This window comes from Loxodonta africana, chromosome 3, assembly GCF_030014295.1.
Source record: "Loxodonta africana isolate mLoxAfr1 chromosome 3, mLoxAfr1.hap2, whole genome shotgun sequence".
NCBI classification, from domain to species: Eukaryota; Metazoa; Chordata; class Mammalia; order Proboscidea; family Elephantidae; genus Loxodonta; species Loxodonta africana.
Genome location: NC_087344.1, coordinates 69,130,590 through 69,150,920, shown reverse-complemented (window position 1 = coordinate 69,150,920; position 20,331 = coordinate 69,130,590). Strand labels below are relative to the sequence as shown.

General features: G+C 44.4%; 1 protein-coding gene across 7 annotated transcripts in view; it reads right to left on the bottom strand.

Moving 5' to 3' along the window:
* Positions 1-4: 4 nt before the first annotated feature.
* Positions 5-20,331, bottom strand: part of ZSCAN20 (zinc finger and SCAN domain containing 20) — a 35,204-nt gene continuing 14,877 nt past the window's right edge. For 4 of the 7 annotated variants that reach the window (XM_003415479.4, XM_023554501.2, XM_023554500.2 and 1 more), the window contains 6 exons: positions 16,808-16,991; positions 16,258-16,334; positions 15,860-15,944; positions 13,943-14,632; positions 11,192-11,620; positions 5-10,412 (listed from right to left, as the gene is read on the bottom strand). In XM_003415479.4, the coding sequence (XP_003415527.1) occupies positions 9,139-10,412; positions 11,192-11,620; positions 13,943-14,632; positions 15,860-15,944; positions 16,258-16,334; positions 16,808-16,991 (2,739 nt within the window). In that variant the 3' untranslated portion in view covers positions 5-9,138. The remainder of the gene's footprint in view (positions 10,413-11,191; positions 11,621-13,942; positions 14,633-15,859; positions 15,945-16,257; positions 16,335-16,807; positions 16,992-20,331) is intronic. The other 3 variants (XM_023554503.2, XM_023554505.2, XM_023554506.2) reach the window with 3 other exon arrangements.

Genomic DNA, 20,331 nt, shown 5'->3' with positions numbered 1-20,331 from the left:
CCTCCTATCTTGGTTACCTCCTCCCCTACCTGTCCCTTTACTCCTTCTCTTTCCCTCTGTGTCTCTGCCCTCCCCATCTACCCACCATCCTTTCCGACTTGCTCCCCTCTCTTCTCTCAATCCTTCTGTTGCCCTTGCCCCCCTGCTCCTTCCTCAAGCTGCCTGAGTCCTGTAACTATCAGGTCCCTCACTCCTCCTCTTCAGACCTCATCCCCAAAGATGCCCCGATCTCACCGGATGATTCCCACTGCCTACTAGGGGACTAGATGCCAGTCAGATTCCTGGTTCAGCCCAGAACCTCTGGCAACATGAGCACTGAGCAGCCTATTGACATGAGGGCCAACCGATAGCTGGCCCCAGCCCACAAAAGCAACTCCCTCAGGTAGGATTTTTTCCCTAGTACTACATTCTCAGTTATACTGGTCTTGGCCAGCTCTCTGCCTATCCAGATTGGACTCTTTCAGATAAGAGAGTTCTTGTTCTTGCCTACATTTGCTGGCCAGTCTTAGTGGACCCCAAAATTTATAACTGATCCCTATACCCTGTTGTACCTGTGATCAAACCATGCCTAACAGCAAGAACAGGGACAATGTAGTCCTTGGCCTCTCTCCCATCTTCCAGGAAGGCAAACCCTGTGGATCTGGTATTGAAGTAAACGCTAGAAAGAATGTTTCATGAAAACATGTAAACAAGACTCAGAACTTGCTCCTCCAGGGAGATCATGACTCTTTTCCTCCCAGATTTCATCTTTGCCCTAAGATGTGCAGAATATTAGCCATTCCAACAACCACAAACTCCTTAGACTTGAGATTCTGACACCTACAGGAAGAAACAGGTTTCCAGTGGATTCTGATCAAAGCCATGTCAAACTCTGAAAGGTTTCTATCTACTGACTCATGATCAGAATTCAAGAATAAAAGAATCTAAAAGGCAGAATTGCCTATATTCTATCCAACAATGATAAAAGGTTAAACTCTATTAGGAAACTTGAACTTTGAGCCACACAGTCTTCGGAATGTCACCATAAGAAGGGGAATGGGTTGAGAAAGGAGGGAAAAGAATCACCATAAAGATCCCCTAGCTCTCCCTTCCTTCTCAATATAAAGTACATTGGTTGTTGAAGCCAATCAGAAGAATCAGATAAGACTCAGTCATCTGATAACTGCCTTTCTTTTCATCCTTGTGTTATTTGAGGCCCAGATACCTCAGGTAGATTTCCTAACACAGAGATTCTATAGGGCATATCAAAATAGACTGTGGAGAATGCCAACAGACCGAGGAGCCATTTGCTATGAGAAAGAGGAAATGATTCCTGAGGTTTTACACATTCCCTGATGCCTGAAAAATCATAAGCAGTTATTGAGAAGTCGATTCCAACTCACGGAGACCCCATGTGACTAGAACCGTGCTCCATAGGGTTTTCAATGGCTATGTGATCTTTCAGAAGCAGGCTGTTAGGCCTTTTTTCCAAGGTGTCTCTGGGTAGATTTGAACCACCAACCTTTAGATTAATAGCTGAGCACTTAAAACTATAGAGAGTGGTAAAAGGAAAAGGCCAGTCTAACATCAAGAGCTTGAGATCTTGGGCCTTACTCCTCCTTCAGGGCCTCACTGTACCTCACTGATTACTCCTAGTCCCTTCCTGGATGCTTTTAGCATATCCAGGAAGATGCTAGAAGAATCCAAAACAAGTTCTCTTTTTTTTTGCAATAGTTTAATTAAAATAATATTTTGTCAGGCCACTTCATCCTAAAATAGCATCTGACTAGCTTTAAGAAACATACCTAATACCATAGGGAAATAATAATAATAAAGGATAGGGAAATGAAAACAAAGCCAAATAAAATGAAGCGAAGACTTGATGGACAAATTGCAAACCAGAGAGGCCTACTTAGTTTTCAGAAATTGGACCTTAAACATCTGAGCCTCCTGGTGGCCAAAATTTAAATCATTTTAATTTCACACTGAGACAGAACCAAATCAATCACAAATGTCTAGTTTCTGTAAGAAATTAGTTGTTCAAGAAAGGTCTCTGGAGTTAACGTTTAGGTTTCCTGTTTCCCCAGGATGCACCGGACTAGGGGTTAGCATGAGCTCATGCCTCTTCTCCTAATGCAGGACTTCCAGCCATGCTAGTCCTACCTCCCCCATCTATTTCCAGGAATCTTCAGAAGTGGAGTTGGGTTGGGGACCTCATATGTGGTCATGAACAAGCCTTTTCCTTATCAGGTACTGTCCATGTAGACGTCCTCTCCTGCCCTGGCCCTGTGCGTAAAGTTTGCAGCAGAGTTTTCAAAGACATTTCTCACCCCTACCTCCAGGGCACACCCTTGAACTGCTTCCTGCTGGTCTCCCCTGCCTCTAAAGATGCAGAAGCTACTCTGTGGTCTCTGAAGTCCTCAAAGCACTGGAGCCAGACCAAGTTCTCTGCAAAAGGAAAGACAAGGTCCCCTTTTCCTCTGTGTTACATTTGCCACCTGGCACCAAAGTAAGGTCCTCTGAGCCCTGGTGACTCTCAGGAGATTTTAGTGGCAACAACTCGTCAGCTCCTGCCTGCAGCCCCTTTCCCACTTTGGCTCAGATGAATCCACAATGCCGATCCAGGACCAGCCTTAAGACAGGCTCTGTTGCTAATCTTCCCTCCCTTGGCCCTCACCCTCTAGGTAGCACAATTATGGAAGATCTTCTTATAATGAAGATGTGAAAAATAAATGTGTTTATTATGTAATGGCAGACAAGACCAGAACCATCATCTTCACATATAAAGAAAGTCACTAACAGCGCCCTAATCAGAAAATCATTACCTATGCAAATCGCTATTCTATTTGTAGTGCATTTAGGCAAAAATTTTTAATAGGATCCTGCCCTTTACTGTTCTGATGCTCTTGACTTAACTAAGTGGCTTTTACAACAAAGCAGCTCTCAACCTTGAGAAATGGGAGGACTGAGCCCACTGAGAACAAGGCCTTCCTGAGCTCCCTGCCTCTTCCTCTAAGCACCATGGGATGGAGTTTCTGGGGTGCAGGCCACCCCATGGGTTCCTGGCAGAGACCAGGTTAGAGATGAAACAGGGACTTAAGAAGAGGTCATCAATTCCCTGCAGCACGAGGTGAGAGAAGTAACAAACAGGTACAGAAGGAACATGCCTTTATCCACCTAAAATGTGCTCTTGGAAGTAATCTCAGGTTTGCCTAAATTCAGAGTGATGGGAAAATGATGCTGGACATGTTAATAATGCTAACGTAGGAGTGTGAAGAGATAAACTGCCAGGAGCTGTGGATATAAAGATTAGAGTGTCAGCCACCCAGGCTTCAAGGTCCAGCACGAACGCCACCTCTCCTGCAAAGCGTTCCCTAACCTTCCACTATACATGGCAACAACTTCTTGTAGCAGGCTGTGGCAGGTGCTTAGGATTGGCATTTATTGTTACTGTGAGGGGGCTAAGGGAAGTCTGAACAGAGGAGGGAATCAGAAATTGAGGTAAAGGAATGTTTTACATGATTCATTTTGACTTTAGGTACTGACTCCATTCAGAAAAAGACTTCCCAGGCAGCTGGGTAACCTCAGTTCAATGGGAAAATTCCCTTAGGAGGGTGGATGTGTTTGCGAGACTGAGTCTGTGATGAGTCTTAATGTGTAAGCCTTACTGGGATGTGTGAAGGAGGCTGGTTGATGAGTCACTAAGTGTATATGTAAATGCATGTGGTGAATGGCTGGGCAGAGAGACTCAATATGGCTGCAGGTAGAGTAGAGAAGTTTGAGGGACCCCAGAATCATCCAAGTGGGGCTGGCCAACAGGCAGCTGGTCTCCTAGGTCTGAAGCTCAGAGGAGAGGCCAAGGCAGGGACAGATTTCAAAGTCCTCAGCATCAACACAGTGGTAAAAAATGCAAATGGATGAGACCATTCCAAGTGAACAAAGAAGTAGGCCAAGGACAGAACTCTAGGGCGTGAAGACCCAGCGCATCGTGGTTAATGTGAGTCTGCCCCTGACAGTCACACCCACTCCTGACGCCATCATACCCACTCCTGATATCATTGCATTTATTACTTCAAAACTTCTGCAAACTCTCCTTGAAAGGGTTATTATTCCCCTCCCAAAAGTGACGAAACACAAACTCTCCTCTGCACCCTGAAGGTAGAAAGCTACCCCCAATTCAGGGCCCCAGATCAGGATGAGGCAGGAAAAAAGGGCTACCCAAGGGTACTGACTGCTGTATTTTTCAGCATAGGAGGATACCAAATGCTTTCCACTGATTGGGGCAAGGAGTTCTGGGGGAACAATAAGGCTGAGAAAGGCATGCCCATGAGTTCAGATGCTGGGGCCAAGGCCTGAGAAAAAACTGGGTCACTAAACCACCTGGGTTCCACCTTTTCCACACCAACCTCTGGGCCTGCTGCCTCCTGAGGGAGTCTGTGGAATTTGAAGCCTTTAGGTGCCTTTACCAGTTACCAGTTGCTGTCAAGTTGATCCTGACTCATGATAACCCCATATGTGTCAGAGTAGAACTGTGCTCCACGGAGTTTTCAATGGCTGATTTTTTAGAAGTAAATCACTAGGCCTTTCTTCTGAGACACTTCTGGGTAGACTCAAACCTCCAACCTTTTGATTAGCAACAAACCATGTTAACTGTTTGCACACCCAGGGACCTTTTGGCACTTTTTAGTCACTTCAGAGAAATCGATGCCCTTCTTAGGGCAAAGAGTACAGAAATCAAGTAAAGGAATGCAGCCGTCTCTATATATAATGCCCTCCTAGGTAATATTTATCCCTTTGATTTTCCATAACCATATCCACACCAAGGTCTGCCCTGCGGCCATGCGAGCTGAGAACACTTGTCCTCTCTTCATAGAATGGATCTACTTCCCAAGAGTTGACTCAGGTTAACCAAGCTCAGAATGTATAAAATCAGATGTCAGTTTATTCAAGCAGCAAAGACCCAATTGGAGGATGTCTGAATGCCCTGCAAGGTAGTGGGTAAGGCCTCACACATGGAAACCACCTGAAAGAGTACTTCTTCCAAAGGAAGAGTAAGACAGGAAGGGAGGGAAGTCTCTCTCCTGTTCCACGCTGCTCTTGCTTTCACTGGCTGAGACTTTACAAAGAGATGTGGGATAAAGAAGAAAATATTGTTTGATGGTTATGAGAGGAGGGAGGGAGGGTGGGTGAGAGAAGGGTATTCACTAATTAGATAAAAATAAGAACTACTTTAGGTGACGGAAAGACAACATACGATACAGGCGAGGTCAGCACAACTGGACTAACCCATAAGCAAAGAAGTTTCCTGAATAAACTGAATGCTTCAAAGGTCAGCGTAGCAGTGGCAGGGGTTTGGGGACTGTGGTTTGAGGGAACATCTAAGTCAATTGGCATAATAAAATCTATTAATAAAACATTCTGCATCCCACTTTCGAGAGTGGCATCTGGGGTCTTAAATGCTAGCAAGCGGCCATCTAAGGGGCATCAATTGGTCTCAACCCATCCGGACCAAAGGAGAATGAAGAACACCAAGGACACAAGGTAATTACAAGCCCAAGAGACAGAAAGAGCCACATAAACCAGAGACTACATCAGCCTGAGACCAGAAGAACTAGATGGCACCCGGCTACAACCAATGACTGCCCTGACAGGGAATACGACAGAGAACCCCTGAGGGAGCAGGAGAGCAGTGGGATGCAGACCCCAAATTCTCGTAAAAAGACCAGACTTAATGGTCTGACTGAGACTAGAAGGACCCTGGTGGTCATGGCCCCCAGACCTTCTGTTGGCCCAGGACAGGAACCACTCCCAAAGCCAACTCTTCAGACAGGGATTGGACTGGACAATGGGATGGAGAGGGATGCTGGTGAGGAGCAAGCTTCTTGGATCAGGTGGACACTTGAGACTGTTGGCATCTCCTGTCTGGAGGGGAGATGAGAGGGTAGAGGGGGTTAGAAGCTGGCGGAATGGACATAAAAAGAGAGAATGGAGGGAGGGAGTGGGCTGTCTCCTTAGGGGGAGAGCAATTGGGAGCATGTAGCAAGGTGAAAATAAGTTTTTGTGTGAAAGACTGACTTGATTTGTAAACTTTCACTCAAAGCACAATAAAAATTAAAAAAAAAAAAAAAGAGTTGTGGGAAAGGAATAATATAGGTAAAAGCATCAGGACTGTTCACTGAAAACATGAGCCAAGAGCAGCAGACAGGTTAACACTCAAGGGGAAGAGAAAGTCACCATCTACACTTCCGCACAGAGCTCAGCTTGGCTCCCATAGTGAAGGTTCCAGAATACTCAGGACTACATTGATAATCATGTGTAAGCACTGATGGAGGCAGCATCCAAAAGATGACAGGACTATGGGGGAGGTGGGGATTGGTCTCCGTTCCGTAGGGGCTTCCTCCTCTACAATCTGTCTACAATCTGGTGTTTTGTCCTAGGCCCAACTCTTCTTTGACTGTATACATATTCCTTTTCTCACAATTTTAACTACCATGCATACACAAATAACTCTCTAGTCCTACCTTTTCCCCTAGCTTCAGGCCCAGCTATCCAAATGCCAAATCTCCTAGGCCCATCAAATTCAAAATGTCCAAAATTAATCATCATCTGCCCTCTTGCCCCATCTGTACCTCTTCTTTGTGCTCCCACTTTTTAACGACGGCATGCCTTACCCAGTTACCCAAGGTATTCTAGCTTTCTTCTGCTGTCCATAATTCTGTCTCTGAAATCTCTCAGACTTACCTCCTCTCCTTCATTGTAACCACTGCTCTACATGGGGCCCTCACCTTCCAACTGGAAATACTGCAATAGTTTCCCAATAGACTGTCCTAATTGCATCATATCCAAGTTGCATACAGCTATCGGAGAGATTTCAACAGTACACACCTGAACATGTTACCCTGAGCCCAGTGTCCAAGCTCTACTCACACAGTGCATGAGGTCTTCGATGACCTTGCTCCAGCAAGAAGCCTACAGTTTCCCCTAACCCTACCCTGAATCCATGCTATTTCACACCACTTTGCCTTTCCCTAGAACTCCCTTTCCCAGTATCCTTTTACTATTGCAGTTACTGACATCTGCTAGTTTTGATCCCGGGCTCACCCCATGACCCCACCCTCTCAGAGATAACATGAGCCAGGAAACGTAAACTGGGAAAGAATTGACAGGGTTTGATGCACCGATAGGCAGTAATCCCAGGAGATCTGGTCATTGGGAAGAGAGGTTCTGAAGCAGAGGAAGGGATTTTAATCTGCAGGAGTGGCAAATCTCTCCACTGACTTCCTCACATGTGATTCAGAGGAAGTCCCATCCTTCAAGGTTCTATCACATCCTTTATCTCCCCAAGTCACAAGATCACCAGGGTACAACTGGCATCCCAATGTCATAAGTGAAAGCAGGAGAGGGAATTTTCCTTTAAAATCCTATGGAAGCACAAGTCCTTAGTCAACATTTTTAAATCCTTCTAAGGAGAAACTCTGGGTGGCCAAAGTGCTGCACATTAGGAGTGGTACTGTATTAACCTTCCTGATTTGGTCTGTCCTGTATGACACTGGCCTTAAGGGCCAACACTTAGAAAGCTCTGGGTAGGCCTGGGACAAGATGGCTTAGGATAAAATTATGCCAAGAACTTAGAGTATAGAACAGTATTTAAAGCTCAACTCCTCTCATCCTCCCTTCTACTTCAGTTTTGGCACAGAGACCAAGAACAAAGCTGCAGCCACACCAAAAGGGAAACGCTCAGGAGGCAAAAATGCAGGTATGAGTGAGCACTGGCAAGGAACCCCAGGTTCCTGTAAGGTTTAACCTATGACCAAACCAAGCACAAGACGCAGGATTGCCCTCCCCAACCCCATACCCCTAGAGAAAAGGGAAACTCTGAAACCCATTTCCTTAGCCAAAGCAGAATCTCAGTGGAAGAAACATCACTGTGACTACATATTTTCCCCAGTCTCAACCCTTCTATATCTTTCACCCATATTATTGTAAAGACAGAAATTCACATCAAGTGTTTTGATATAGTTCAGTGTCGTTCAAAGCATTTTGCCAATCCTCAATGTCCTAAGTCCTTTAATCTTTAGAGTCTCAGTTCCATATTTGTTAAAAGGAGATACATAAGTTAATTCAAACAGGAAATGTGGTCTATAAAGTGCTTTGAGATCCTGGCACCTGAGATACCTGCCTTAATGTGGAAGGGAATTCAGTATAGAAGAGCACCACCTCAAGCTCTGGAGAAAGACATCTGGTTGAATCCTGCTTCTGTCAACTTTCAAGTTAACTTCCTTGAGTTTCCTCCTCTGGGAAGTGAGGAAAATATTAGTAGTCATCTCCTGGGGCTGTTGTGAGAATTAAATGGAATGATGTAGATAGTGCTTTAACACCGAGCCTGACAAAAAAAAAAGCAAATGCTCAAGAAGTCCTGACTATTTTTCCTTTAGTAACAATAATTTAGTGACGTCACTGTTGCTCCTACTCTTTGCTGAGCTCATAGTGGCCTGCTTCAGACCTCTGATTCTCAACTACGTCCCTGTCTCGTCACAGTCTCAAAGTTCTCCAGTAAGTGTAAGTCCCAGCTGAAAGTCGCCATGTATGAGAACCACTGCCGACGGGGTGTGTGCGCACACAACAGTGTGAAAGTACACCAAAGGTTTGGATCTATGCTCAAGACCACTGAGCCCTAAGTTACCAGTGTGGCTCAGACACTGTTAAAGCTCTTAAAATTCGACTCAAGGCGACCCCATGCGTTATACAGCAAAACTGCTGCATAGGGTTTTCTTGGCTATAATCTTCATGGAATCAGTTCACCAGGCCTTTCCTCCCTGGCGCTGATGGGTGAGTTTGAATCACAAACCTTTAGGTTAATAGTCAAGTGTAAACCGTTAGCACCACCAGGGACACAACAGCAAATGTAAGGACTACCTGAGGATTGTTGTGTGGGTGTTTTATACGAAAAAAACAATTTACATTTAAGAAAAGTGCCTTCAAATATAGATCCTTAGTATTTGTAATTCACTTCCAAATTAGTTGTATTATACCAAGATAACTCCCCTAGGCATACACCAAGGTTAAAAATTGAGAATGCTTCCTTCTAGCATAAATCTTAAGATCCTGAGAGTTTTAAATATACATTTCTCTGTCTTTTGTTGTGAGGGGAGGTGTCTCCTACAATGTTTTCCCTCCCACATGGGTTCTCCGATGGGCACTGAAGTGAGAGCTGTTGTTGAAATCTTTGCCACATTCAGTGCACTTGTAGGGCTTCTCCCCAGTGTGGATTCTCTGATGAATGATAAGACTGGAGCTCTGGTTAAAGCATTTCCCACACTCTCTGCACTTATAAGGCTTCTCTCCTGTGTGAATCCTCTGGTGAGTAATGAGATTAGAACGGTCACGGAAGAATTTCCCACACTCGAGACATTTGTAGGGCTTCTCTCCTGTGTGCACTCTCTGGTGTGTGATCAGCTTGGAGCGCTCACTGAAGCATTTCCCACAGTCTCCACACTTATACGGCTTCTCCCCAGTGTGGGTTCGCTGGTGGTTAGCAAGGGTGGAGCTCTTGCTGAAGCTTTTCCCACATTCAGTACACTCATATGGTTTCTCTCCCGTATGGATTCTTTGGTGACTAATGAGGGCAGAGCTCTTAGAGAAGCTTCTTCCACATTCGGAACATCGATAAAGTCTTTCCCCGGAGTTGGTGCTGTGCATTCCAGAGGAATTTAAGTTTTTACTGACACTGCTTCCACTTGGAGCTTGTTCAGGAGCTGTTTCCTCTATAGAGTTCCTCCAGTGAGCACTAAAGGATGAGCTTTGGCCAAAGCTTTCCTCAGGCTCACTACAGTGGTTATGATTTCCTCCAAAGTGGATTCTCTGATGTTTTAGCAGGTTTGAGCTCTGGTTGAAGCTTTTCCAACATTCCCCGCATTTGTAGGGCTTTTCCCCTGTGTGGACTCTCTGGTGAGTGACAAGATTAGAGTGGTCACTAAAGCTTTTCCCACACTCAAGGCATTTGTAAGGCTTCTCTCCAGTATGGATTCTCTGGTGGGTATTTAGGTTGGAGCGGTCACTAAAGCTTTTCCCACATTCAAGGCATTTGTAGGGCTTCTCACCTGTGTGAATCCGCTGATGAGCAATGAAGTGGGAGCTCCGACTGAAGCTTTTCACACATGTGTCACATTTGTAGGGTTTCTCTGCCAGGTACAGGCCTTGATGGTCAATAAGTTTTTCTAAGTCCTCTTCAGAAGAAAATTTTTCCCACTGTTCCTGTGGAGGATTTTCCCACTGTCTTTCACCTCCATTTTCATTTTCGCTTTCACTGTCTTCCTCCCAATCATGAGCTTGGAGAACATCCTCTGTAGTGCATTTTGATAATGCTCCAGGAAAATCCTCAAAAATTTCCTGTTCTGAAATCTGGTCTTCATCCTCATGCCTCAATTCAAAACCTGAATGAACAGAAATGAAGTTTTGTTTATTCATTAGTTAGCGTTTATTTATCTATCTGTATCTTATATCTTGAGGGATCTCTGGGTGGCACAAACAGTTAAGCACTTGACTACTAGCCAAAAGGTTGGCAGTTTGAATCCACCCAGAGGCTCCTCGGAAGACAGGCCTTGTGATCTGCTTCTAAAAGGTCATGGCCTTAAAAACTCTATGGAACATTTCTACTCCGCACACGTGGGGTCACCATTAGTTGGAATCAATAGCAATTAACAACAACAACAACAATCTTGTATCTTGTGGATATGGTTAACCTAAACTTGTATCCTCTGAATGTGACTAACATTAAATTGATCAAGTTTTGGAGCATATGTGCATTTCTGATTTACAAAGCCTAGAACACGGTGACCCCACTGAGGGAGCAATGAGGCCCAGCCTGAGCGGCCAGCCAGTCAGCCTCCCTGGCCAACTTCCTTATCTCACTATTCAATAAAAAACACCTCCTCCTTCTAATCATAGTATTCGGTATATCCTGTGGCACACGAGATTGAGTAAACTCTATAACTAGCCAGATGCAGCCCAGTAAAATCTTGACTGACTGGTTGCTATCTCATCTGGGGGATCACACTAGGCCAGGTACTGGATAATCAGAGCAAAGCACAAATCATTTTCCTATTCAGTCCCATTCTCTCTTTGGTTTGGTGACAAAAGATAATGAGCCTGACTTCTTCTTTCTGAGCCTGACTTCCTCACTTTTTCTGTGTGCCAATTACTCCAGACTTACCAGTGTCCAGGGTTCGGGGACATGTGGTTAGAGGTTTGATGATATCTTCATCTACCATCTTATCCCAGGCCTCGTGGTCATCAGCCCTGGTACTGCTCTGCCCAGAAATGAGGAGGCCTGTAGCCTCCCTCAGGGTCCCCATGGCTCTAACCGCAGTCCGAGCCCTCATCAACGAGTCAAGCTCCTCATAGAAGGGGCACGTCCCTGGTGGGTGGCTGCTCTTGGCTTTCCGGTAGCTTCGAAGTAGGTTTTTGAATCTGTAGCGACACTGTTCCAGCGTCCTCAGGAAGCCCTGCGCACACAGCCGCTCTGCAATGGCCCGGTATACCTGGCTGTTCTGGTGACAGGTGCGAAGTTTTTCAGAGAATGGGGACTCGCTGAGAATTGCCAGGAAAGCCTTGGTCTCCTCATAGCCCCAGTGCACACCTGCTGTCAGGAGTGAAGAGTTCAGAGCTATAAGACTTAATGAGATTAGCCTAGGTCATCATGATTGGGGTCACCTGCCCTGCTAAATGTCCAGAACACTGGCATCTCAGGAACTACCCAGATGCCTAGGGCACCAGCAAAGAATATACCCTTGCTTCTCAGAAGTGTGCTAGGAAATCAGCCAAACTTCCCCCCACCCTCTTCTAAGAGATTCTGTCAATACTTACGTCTCAGCTGAAGGGGAGGATGTAGGTGGCCATATTATACCAGGTGACCCCACCCCACCTGTAATTAGGATCCAAGAGCTTCTCCCTGTATCTGTTACAATAAATATCCTTTATTTACTTAATCTAAATCTCTACCAAAGATACACTAAAACACTAACCACTCACTAAATCAATCCAAATTCTTGGACTACTCCAGGGTAATCCAGGTTTCCTACCAAAGTTATTTGCTATCTATTCCTCACAAGACCACTTTCAAATTTCTCTCTTGTTTATGCCTGGTTTGTAATTGAGCTATTCCAGGTTTGTCTCACTACATCTACTCAGCCTCAACTACTACCACAGCCAACATGAGCCTACTACAAAATTGAGACAGAGAGGCTTGGGTTCAAATTCCAACTTTACCACATCCTAGATCAACAACCTTAGGAAAGTATTGCTTAATTTCTCTGAACCTCTATTATCTTAACTGTAAAATGAAGATAACACCTACTTCATAAGGCTATAGTGAAAAGTACATGAGACAAAGGCCATAGAGTGTACTACCACATAGGCTTGTAATGTATGATATACCACATAGCGTGGGTCCCCTTCCACTGCACATGTGTATATCTCATCTATGAAACTGCCTTTAAGAAAGGGCTAGCCTGCATTTTTTATATGCTGTGGCTCTGGGTCATCACACAGCAAGCATGCAGTAAGATCTGTTGCCTGGTCTCAAGCATCTGTAGCCAAGAATCCTCACTTTTCCTTCCTATGGAAGTCTTCTAGCTGACTCTCTTACATCTTACAGACCTGGTCACATGGTATCCCCTTGTCACTGCCCTTCAAAGTTGTGACCTTAAAGGTCCACCACTGGCTACAGAACTAAATCCAAGTCTTCTGTATGATACTCAGACCTCATCACCTACTCCTACCCAATACACATCTCTACTCCTGCCAAGCTGTTCCCTTTGCTATTCTCCAAAAATGCATTATGCATTCTTGCCTCCAAGGGCAGTAACAGGAATGGTTGAGGATACTATGGCAAACCACCTCAATAGAATATCTGGAAGCCAATAAAATGGACAATTATGAAGACTGTAGAGACACTAAGGCAAGAGAAGGTAAGTCACACAGCTACTAAGTAGCAAAGCCAGAAGCTGAACCTAGGCAGTCTGACTCCAGGGTCTGTGTTCTGTTCTTATCCACTATGAGAGGCAAAATAAGATAATTCATCCATTCACCTATTTACCAAATACTTCTCAAGTGCTTATTTTGTGCGAGGCACTGCAAGGAATGCTGGATACAAAATTAGGATGCAGTCCCTGCCCTCGAGGGGCTCACAGTCTAGTTCACACACAGGTATAATGCTAAGTGGGGGGAAAAAAATGTATTATTATTACACTATATAGAAATGGTGCCTGTATAAAGACAAGAATGGGGCACAGGAAAATGGAAAGAGTTTCATTTCCATTTAACTATTCTGGGATTCTAGATAAATTGTTTACCTAAATTTATTATCTGTGAAATCGTGGGTTGATGTGCTAGTTATACTTTTTATAATACACATTAAGAGAAATGCATGACTATTAAAATTAAAGGTTCAGTCATGTAACATGGAAGTAGCCCTGTGGCACAGTGGTTAAGTGCTCAGCTGCTAACCAAAAGGTCAGCAGTTTGAACCCACCAGTCATTCCATGGGAAAAAGATGCGGCAGTCTGCTTCCACAAAGATTACAGTCTTGGAAACTCTATGGGACAGTTCTACCCTGTCACACCGGGTTGCTATGAGTTAGAATCGACTCAAGAGCAACAGGGTTTTTCATGTAACATCTGTGATCATCTCTGTACTATCAGTGACATACTTCGGGAACTACTGGATTAGCTCTGTCAGGCCCTTTAAGGTTTCAAAAAAGTATGTTTTATAACTAAGAAAACTCGTACAAGAAGAGCTATCATAGCAGAAAACAGCAGAAATTTGAGAAATGACCTGAAAAATTAAACGTCTTATTCCAGTGACAACAATCCAGGCTTGCAGTATGTGCCCTGACCTCAGGGAGCAAAAGTTAGGCTGGCAGGAGGGTTGGAATCTGAATTCAATTAAACCCCCTTGTTCTTACCAATACGACTCTGGAACAGAGCTGGGCCCCCTGGAATCCTGGGTCCCTGGACGGACTCATCAATGGCCAGGTCATCACCATTACAGTCTTCTGCTGTTTCCTCGGGCTCCCAGCCCCCTTCCTCCTGCTCATCTATCTCTGCATCACTATCCCCCAGCCTAGGGAGTACCACAGCCTCTCCTGGGCCATCCGTGGCTCTAATGGCCGTCCGAGCCCTCACCAGGGCCTCCAGCTCCTCATAGAAGGGGCAGGTCCCTGGCGGGTGGCTGCTTTTGGCTTTCCGGTAATTCCGTAGGAGGTTTTTGACCCTGTATCGACACTGCTCTAGTGTCCGCAGGAAGCCCCGTGCCCTTAGCCTCTCTGCAATGGCCCGGTACACCTGGCGGTTCTGGTGACAAGTCCGGAGCTTTTCAGAGAAGGGAGACTCACTCAAAATTGCCAGGAAAGTCTTGGTTTCCTCATAGCCCCAGTGAACACCTGACACCTTCATGTCCTCCACGTTCCATTGGTATTGTTCTTCCCAGGTCCTTGAGTCCCTCCAGGCCAATGCCTGAGCTGATTTTCCTTGTTCATTATCCAGGTTATAATCTTCTGCAGTGTTCCTTTCCCCAGAATTTATAAGGTTTGGACCCCAAAATTCTGATGCTTGCTCTTGTTGGGAGATGCTATTTGGTTTTGAAATTAGAACTCCTATACAAAAGGAAGAAGAGAAGTGATTGAGTAGAAATGATCTGCTGAGCAGTGTTTATCCATGAAATATTTATCCCTTCCCTGTAAGAGGCAGATGAGAAATTCCCATGTGAATCCCTTAAAATGTCTGTGGAACAATAACAGCCACTCTTTTTGTCATTCCCTTAAGATTTATGGCTCTGTGCAGTCTATGGAATTTCAGAGACAGGAAGATCTATGGAATTTCAGAGACAGGAAAAAGAGTTGTGCTTTTTTGCAGCCAACACTGTCATGACAGGAATGGAGTGTGCCTGGATAGAGCTGACAGGGTGGGTTCCAAGAGCCAGCTCATCACCTTCATCATCTCGGTACATTCACCATGGTCCAGGGTCGCAGCCCTGGCCTGCTGTCTCAGAAGTCCAATCTTTTCAGCACCAAATGGGAGCCATCTCTCAGCGGCAGACTCAAGTGAATTAAGTCCATGAGATGGCTATATTAAACCACAATGAGGAATAAATAAATGTCTGAAGTCCGTATGACCAGCACAATCTCCTTTCTTGTAGGCACACCTACGTGGGATGCCAAATAATGAGCCATTTCTCTGAGAAGTCTAGGATCAGTATGAGGGAAGACACATGAATGGGAGAAAATAAAAGACTATGATGGGTCTGCCTCATGGTTGAGGGAAGATACTAGAAGCTTGCTGGCTACTTACTTAACAGTGGAACCCCTTTTTTCACATCATATCTGGGGAAATAGCGCCCAAAGGAACAAACTTGGAGAAATGCTAGACTGAGCTTCTTTTAGCTCTAACCTCTTTTTCATCTATTTTTTCTTCAAGTATTTATTTTAATTAAAGGCTTCCTATTTTGTTGTTTGGGAGTTATTGGCTCAGCAGTCCTTTAAACATAGCTAACTGGTTTAAAAAAAATAAGGAAATTTATTTTCTTTCTTTTTGGAAGTCCAGAAGGAGTGCATAGTACAAATTAGCTTGGCAATGTCATCACATACCCAGGTTCGTTCTTTCTCTCTGCTCTGCCAGCCTCAGGATCAGCTTCATATTAAAGCTGTCTCATGTCATGGCCAAAAGATAGACGCCACTGGCATATGAGGCCATGAGTTTCTTAGCAGGAGATACACATACACACACACACACACACACACCTTTCCTCCAACCACTGAATTCAGTCTAAAGGGAGTGACGAGACATTCTTTGGGGACAGAGTGTACAGGGCATTGTTTCCTTACCCAGGGACATGCTGTCTCCACAGTCATCTCCAGGGGGGTCCTTGCAAAACTTCTTCTCAGCATGTTTTCTAGGTCCCAGGGCTTCCTGTGAGATGCACAAGAGAAGATCAATGACAACTGTGGTGACTCAAATGTCACTGTCTTTTAAAAAGCCTGGGACCCCTATCAGGCCCCTGAAAAGACAATGGGAATGCAGAGGTGCCATGTGTGAGGCTAGAATCGTAAGGCGCAGCAAGGCCAAGGTGAGAGAACTGGGGTGGGAGGGACAGGCTTCCAGGGCGGCAGCCCCTGTGCTTATGCCCTTTGCTGAAGGAAGGCCATGGGGAGAGAGGAGGAGCACTGGGGGCCAGAGACCAGGGGTAGCGCTGACAGGCAAGGAAGAACAAGCAGCAGCTCACCTGGGACTCAGTGGGCACTTCCCAATCGCCAATGCTCCGCATCTTCGGGAAAGTAGAGACATGGGAAGTGAAGACAGCTGAGGAGAAGAAAAAGTCTCTGGATTCCAAAGAGGCATTCTCTCCCTCCCAGGTCCAAGTTTCCAAAAGTCATGCTTGGATCAAACTGAGACTCTCTCTGTGGCCAGTACAGATTTCTCCTTTTACTTCCCTTCCAGAGTGTCTAGCTCCTAAGCTGCCTTGAGTGATGTGCCATGTGTGAAATGCTAGCCTTGAACTGTCACAATCACTGCCCTGCTGTACCCCCAGCCTGTGCCTGCTGCATGACTCTGGCTACAGCTGGGCGTGCTAGGGTCACTGGGAGCTTCATCCTCTTTTCCAACACTTGCTTACTTACCTTACTTCTCAGTAAGTATGTTTATCAGACACCAGTCTATGCCTTGCCTTGAAATCTGTATGTGCTTCCTCCCTAGGCACCCTTCCCCACCATCCACCCCTTTCCTCTGAGGGAGCTGGCTCCATTCCCAGTGTTTCCCTGGTTCTTGGTACTCACCCCTCTCTTTCAAGGGCTGTGGCAACACCTTGATGTTTAGATGTTTGGGAAGGTCAGGGTTTGGATTCTTCACCCACTGCTTCTGGGCCTGTCCCTGAGGCCAGTGATCCTCTGGCTGCAGCTGGAAGTTCTGTGATTCCTGCACTGCCTTTAAGGACCTCGTCTCTGCACACACTTCCAGTTCCTACACACAGACAGCCAAAACTCCCAATCATCGGTTCTATAAGACCCACTGTGATAGGGCAGGGAATGTTATCTTGAGTACGGCTGTGATCCAAAAGCTAACAGGAGCTTTTAAGGTCCGAAGATGGCTTAAAGGATGACTATAAAGCCATTATACTGACTTCAGCAAATAAACCAGTATTTATAACACCAAATGAGTGCTGCTTTGTTTAATGCAGGGAGGGTATACAAGTGTTTCAACGAGGCTGCTACTGTTCAAAACATTTCTGAATCATAAAGAGATAAATTACGTAAAATGTGACATTAAAAAAAACCCTAACCTTTAGATAACCTTTTAAGTTATCTAAAAAGATAAAAGTATATATTAAAAGAAAAAGAGAAGCATAAAAAAAAGACAAAACACTAAATACAATTGCTCTAAAAATCTCTGCTGAAAACAAAGATAAAGAAAATTTAAAAGTAAATATAAAAAAAGAGAGAAGACAAAGAATTAAACATGGAATTTTAAAATAAAATAGAAGTATGTGCTGTTTACAAGGGCACATCTAATCCTAAAAACAAAAGAATAAGGCACTCTAACTCAATAAGGGAGCCCTGGTGGTGCAGAGGTTAAGCACTCGTTGGTCAGTGGTTCTAACCTACCAGCTGCTCCACAGGAAAAAGATGTTGCAGTCTGCTTCTGTAAAAATTGATAGCCTCGGAAACCCTATGAGACAGTTGTACTCCATCGTATAGGGTTACTATGAGTCAGAATCAACTCGACGGCAATGGTTAACTCAAAAGGAAAGCAGAAGTAGCTGTTTTAATTTCAATGCAAATTTCAGGCAAAAAAGTACTCAAAGATACAGAAAATACACATAAAAGAGAATAATCAATTGAGATAACATGATTAAATTCTTTTGTGCCCTGAAACACTGCAAAAACATATAAAACAAAAATTATTAGAAATACAGTAAGAAATGGACTCAAGCTAACTGTTATGAGCTTCTTAGGCTATGCAGTAACCATGGGAGCAGGAAGAGATAAAACAATAATAATAACCAAGAATATAAACTATGGAATTATCTAGTTGAAATTATCGTATATTGAATGTTATACCCTACAACACCTTTAAAAACTAGATGACAGAGACAAGCTCAATAAAAACATTTCTAGATTCCTCTTTGGTAATGAATTTATGGGCCACTTTTTTGTTTATTGGGTGGCAGACTGGTTAAGTGCTCGGCTGCTAACCAAAATGTTGGCAGTTCAAATCCACCAGCCACTCCTTGGAAACCCTATGGGGACAGTTCTACTCTGTCCTATAGGGTCACTATGAGTCAGAATTGACTCGACAGCAATGGGTTTGGTTTGGTTTTTTTTAAAGCCATACATAGATTTAAGGAGGAATCTCCATTCCCCTGGCCTTATCTTTTCATAAAGGAACTTCTACTAGGATATCCCCCTTCCTCTTTCCCCACTCATTCCCTCTTCCCCAAAGGAGAGAGATTGCTTGTGTACTTGATGAGATGTGGAGAAAGAGCTGAGCACACCCCACCCAGACCCTCCCCATCTTGGGCCACAGCAGGCTCTCAGGATGCATACTGGGCTGCTTGGCTGCTCATCCTGGAGGGGAGGTTACTAAAGCAGCCTCTCACCATGAAGGGGGAACCAAAGGGGGGCAGGCAGGGAGCGCCTGGAGGACTGGAGGTTCAATCCAGGAGGAAGTATTAGCATTACCCAATTCAGCTTTATCAATGATAAAGCTAATATCTGATTCTCTCTCTCTCTCTCCTTTGAGTTCCAAATTTAGAGGTGGGGCCAGGGCGTCATTTCCCGGCCCTAAAAATTTCAACAATATAGCGATCCCGATGCATCTAACTTTTGGAATAGGTAATATACCCACATGGCTCAAAAACAGAAGGATATATAAGGTTACTCGGTGAAAAGACCTCCCTGCCCCTGCTCCCCATCCCGTCTGCCCAGTTCTTGCCCTGACTCCTCACCACAGGTCGCCGTTGTTCTTCTGCATCCATTCAGGGCATCTTTATCCATACACATGCAAATTTAAATATATTCTTATTTTTTCCCCATTTTTTCCCAACAGGTGTCACCTATACAATACCTTGACCCCTACTTTTTGACCCAATAACATCCATTGCTGTCAATTTATTGCCAAACTTAGCTCCAAAAAATCTTTTGCTGATCTGAAAACTGAAATCCACTCTCGAAGAGAGGGATTTTTTACCCTTCAGAAAATACACAGGAATGGGCCATGAGCATCAAAGGCCATTCCAAATGAGGAGATCCTCCAATGCCTGGTTGGCTGCATAAGGAGATAACATCTGCTCATCAATATTCTCATACAAATTGTTTAAAAAAAAAATTACCCTTTGGCCAAAGATTAGACAGGCCCATAAAACAAAATGAGACTAATTGGGCACACCAGCCCAGGGGCAAGGACAAGAAGGCAGGAGTGGACAGGAAAGCTGGCAATGGGGAACTAAGGGGACACGTTGTGGGGTTAGTAACCAATGTTACAAAACAATATGTGTATTAATTCTTTAATGAAACACTAAATTGCTCTGTAAACTCTCATCTAAAGCATAATAAAAATTAAAAAAAAATAAAGTTTAAAAATGGGCCATGTTTTTGAGCCATGTGAGTATATTACCTATTCCAAAAGTTAGGTGCATCGGGATCGCTATATTGTGGAGCAAGGGGACTACACAGAGCAAAACTGTGGGAAGAAGAAATATAGTATCCCAGACATCATAAAGTAATTGTGAAAAGAAACCCTCAATTAATGTATACAATTATATAAGGTATTGAATTAATGTATAACATAGAAGATGTCAGTTGGAAAAATAGGTTTGCTTTGTCTTGAATAATAAAGAGTAAGTTTATTAATATCTGACATCCTTCACACTGTTACTAACAAATTAGTAATAGCACTCGGGGCTGCACATACTAACCAGGACTTCCGATCAAGTGCTGATTAACCCAGTGAAGGAGGTCATCGAATAAACCTAAATCCATTTTAAAAACAAAACCAAAACAAAAAAACAACACCTCACTTTGCTATAGTGACAGTCTACAAAGGGACTGTGTGACTAGACTCAACAACAACCTTCATTCCCGATCCCAGCTCCTCTACTGCCATCCCTAAGCAAATATTCTGATTGCAGGGATGGCAGCCGTGGACACAGAAAGAAGTAGACTCAGGAAATAATCAGGAGACAAAAAAAAAAAATATGAGGATACTGGTTAGGGGTGAGGATGAATAAAGAATCCATCAAAAATGCCTGTGTACCTCAAGGTCATGGAAGCTCCACAGATACATCCAAACTCCCTGAGGGACC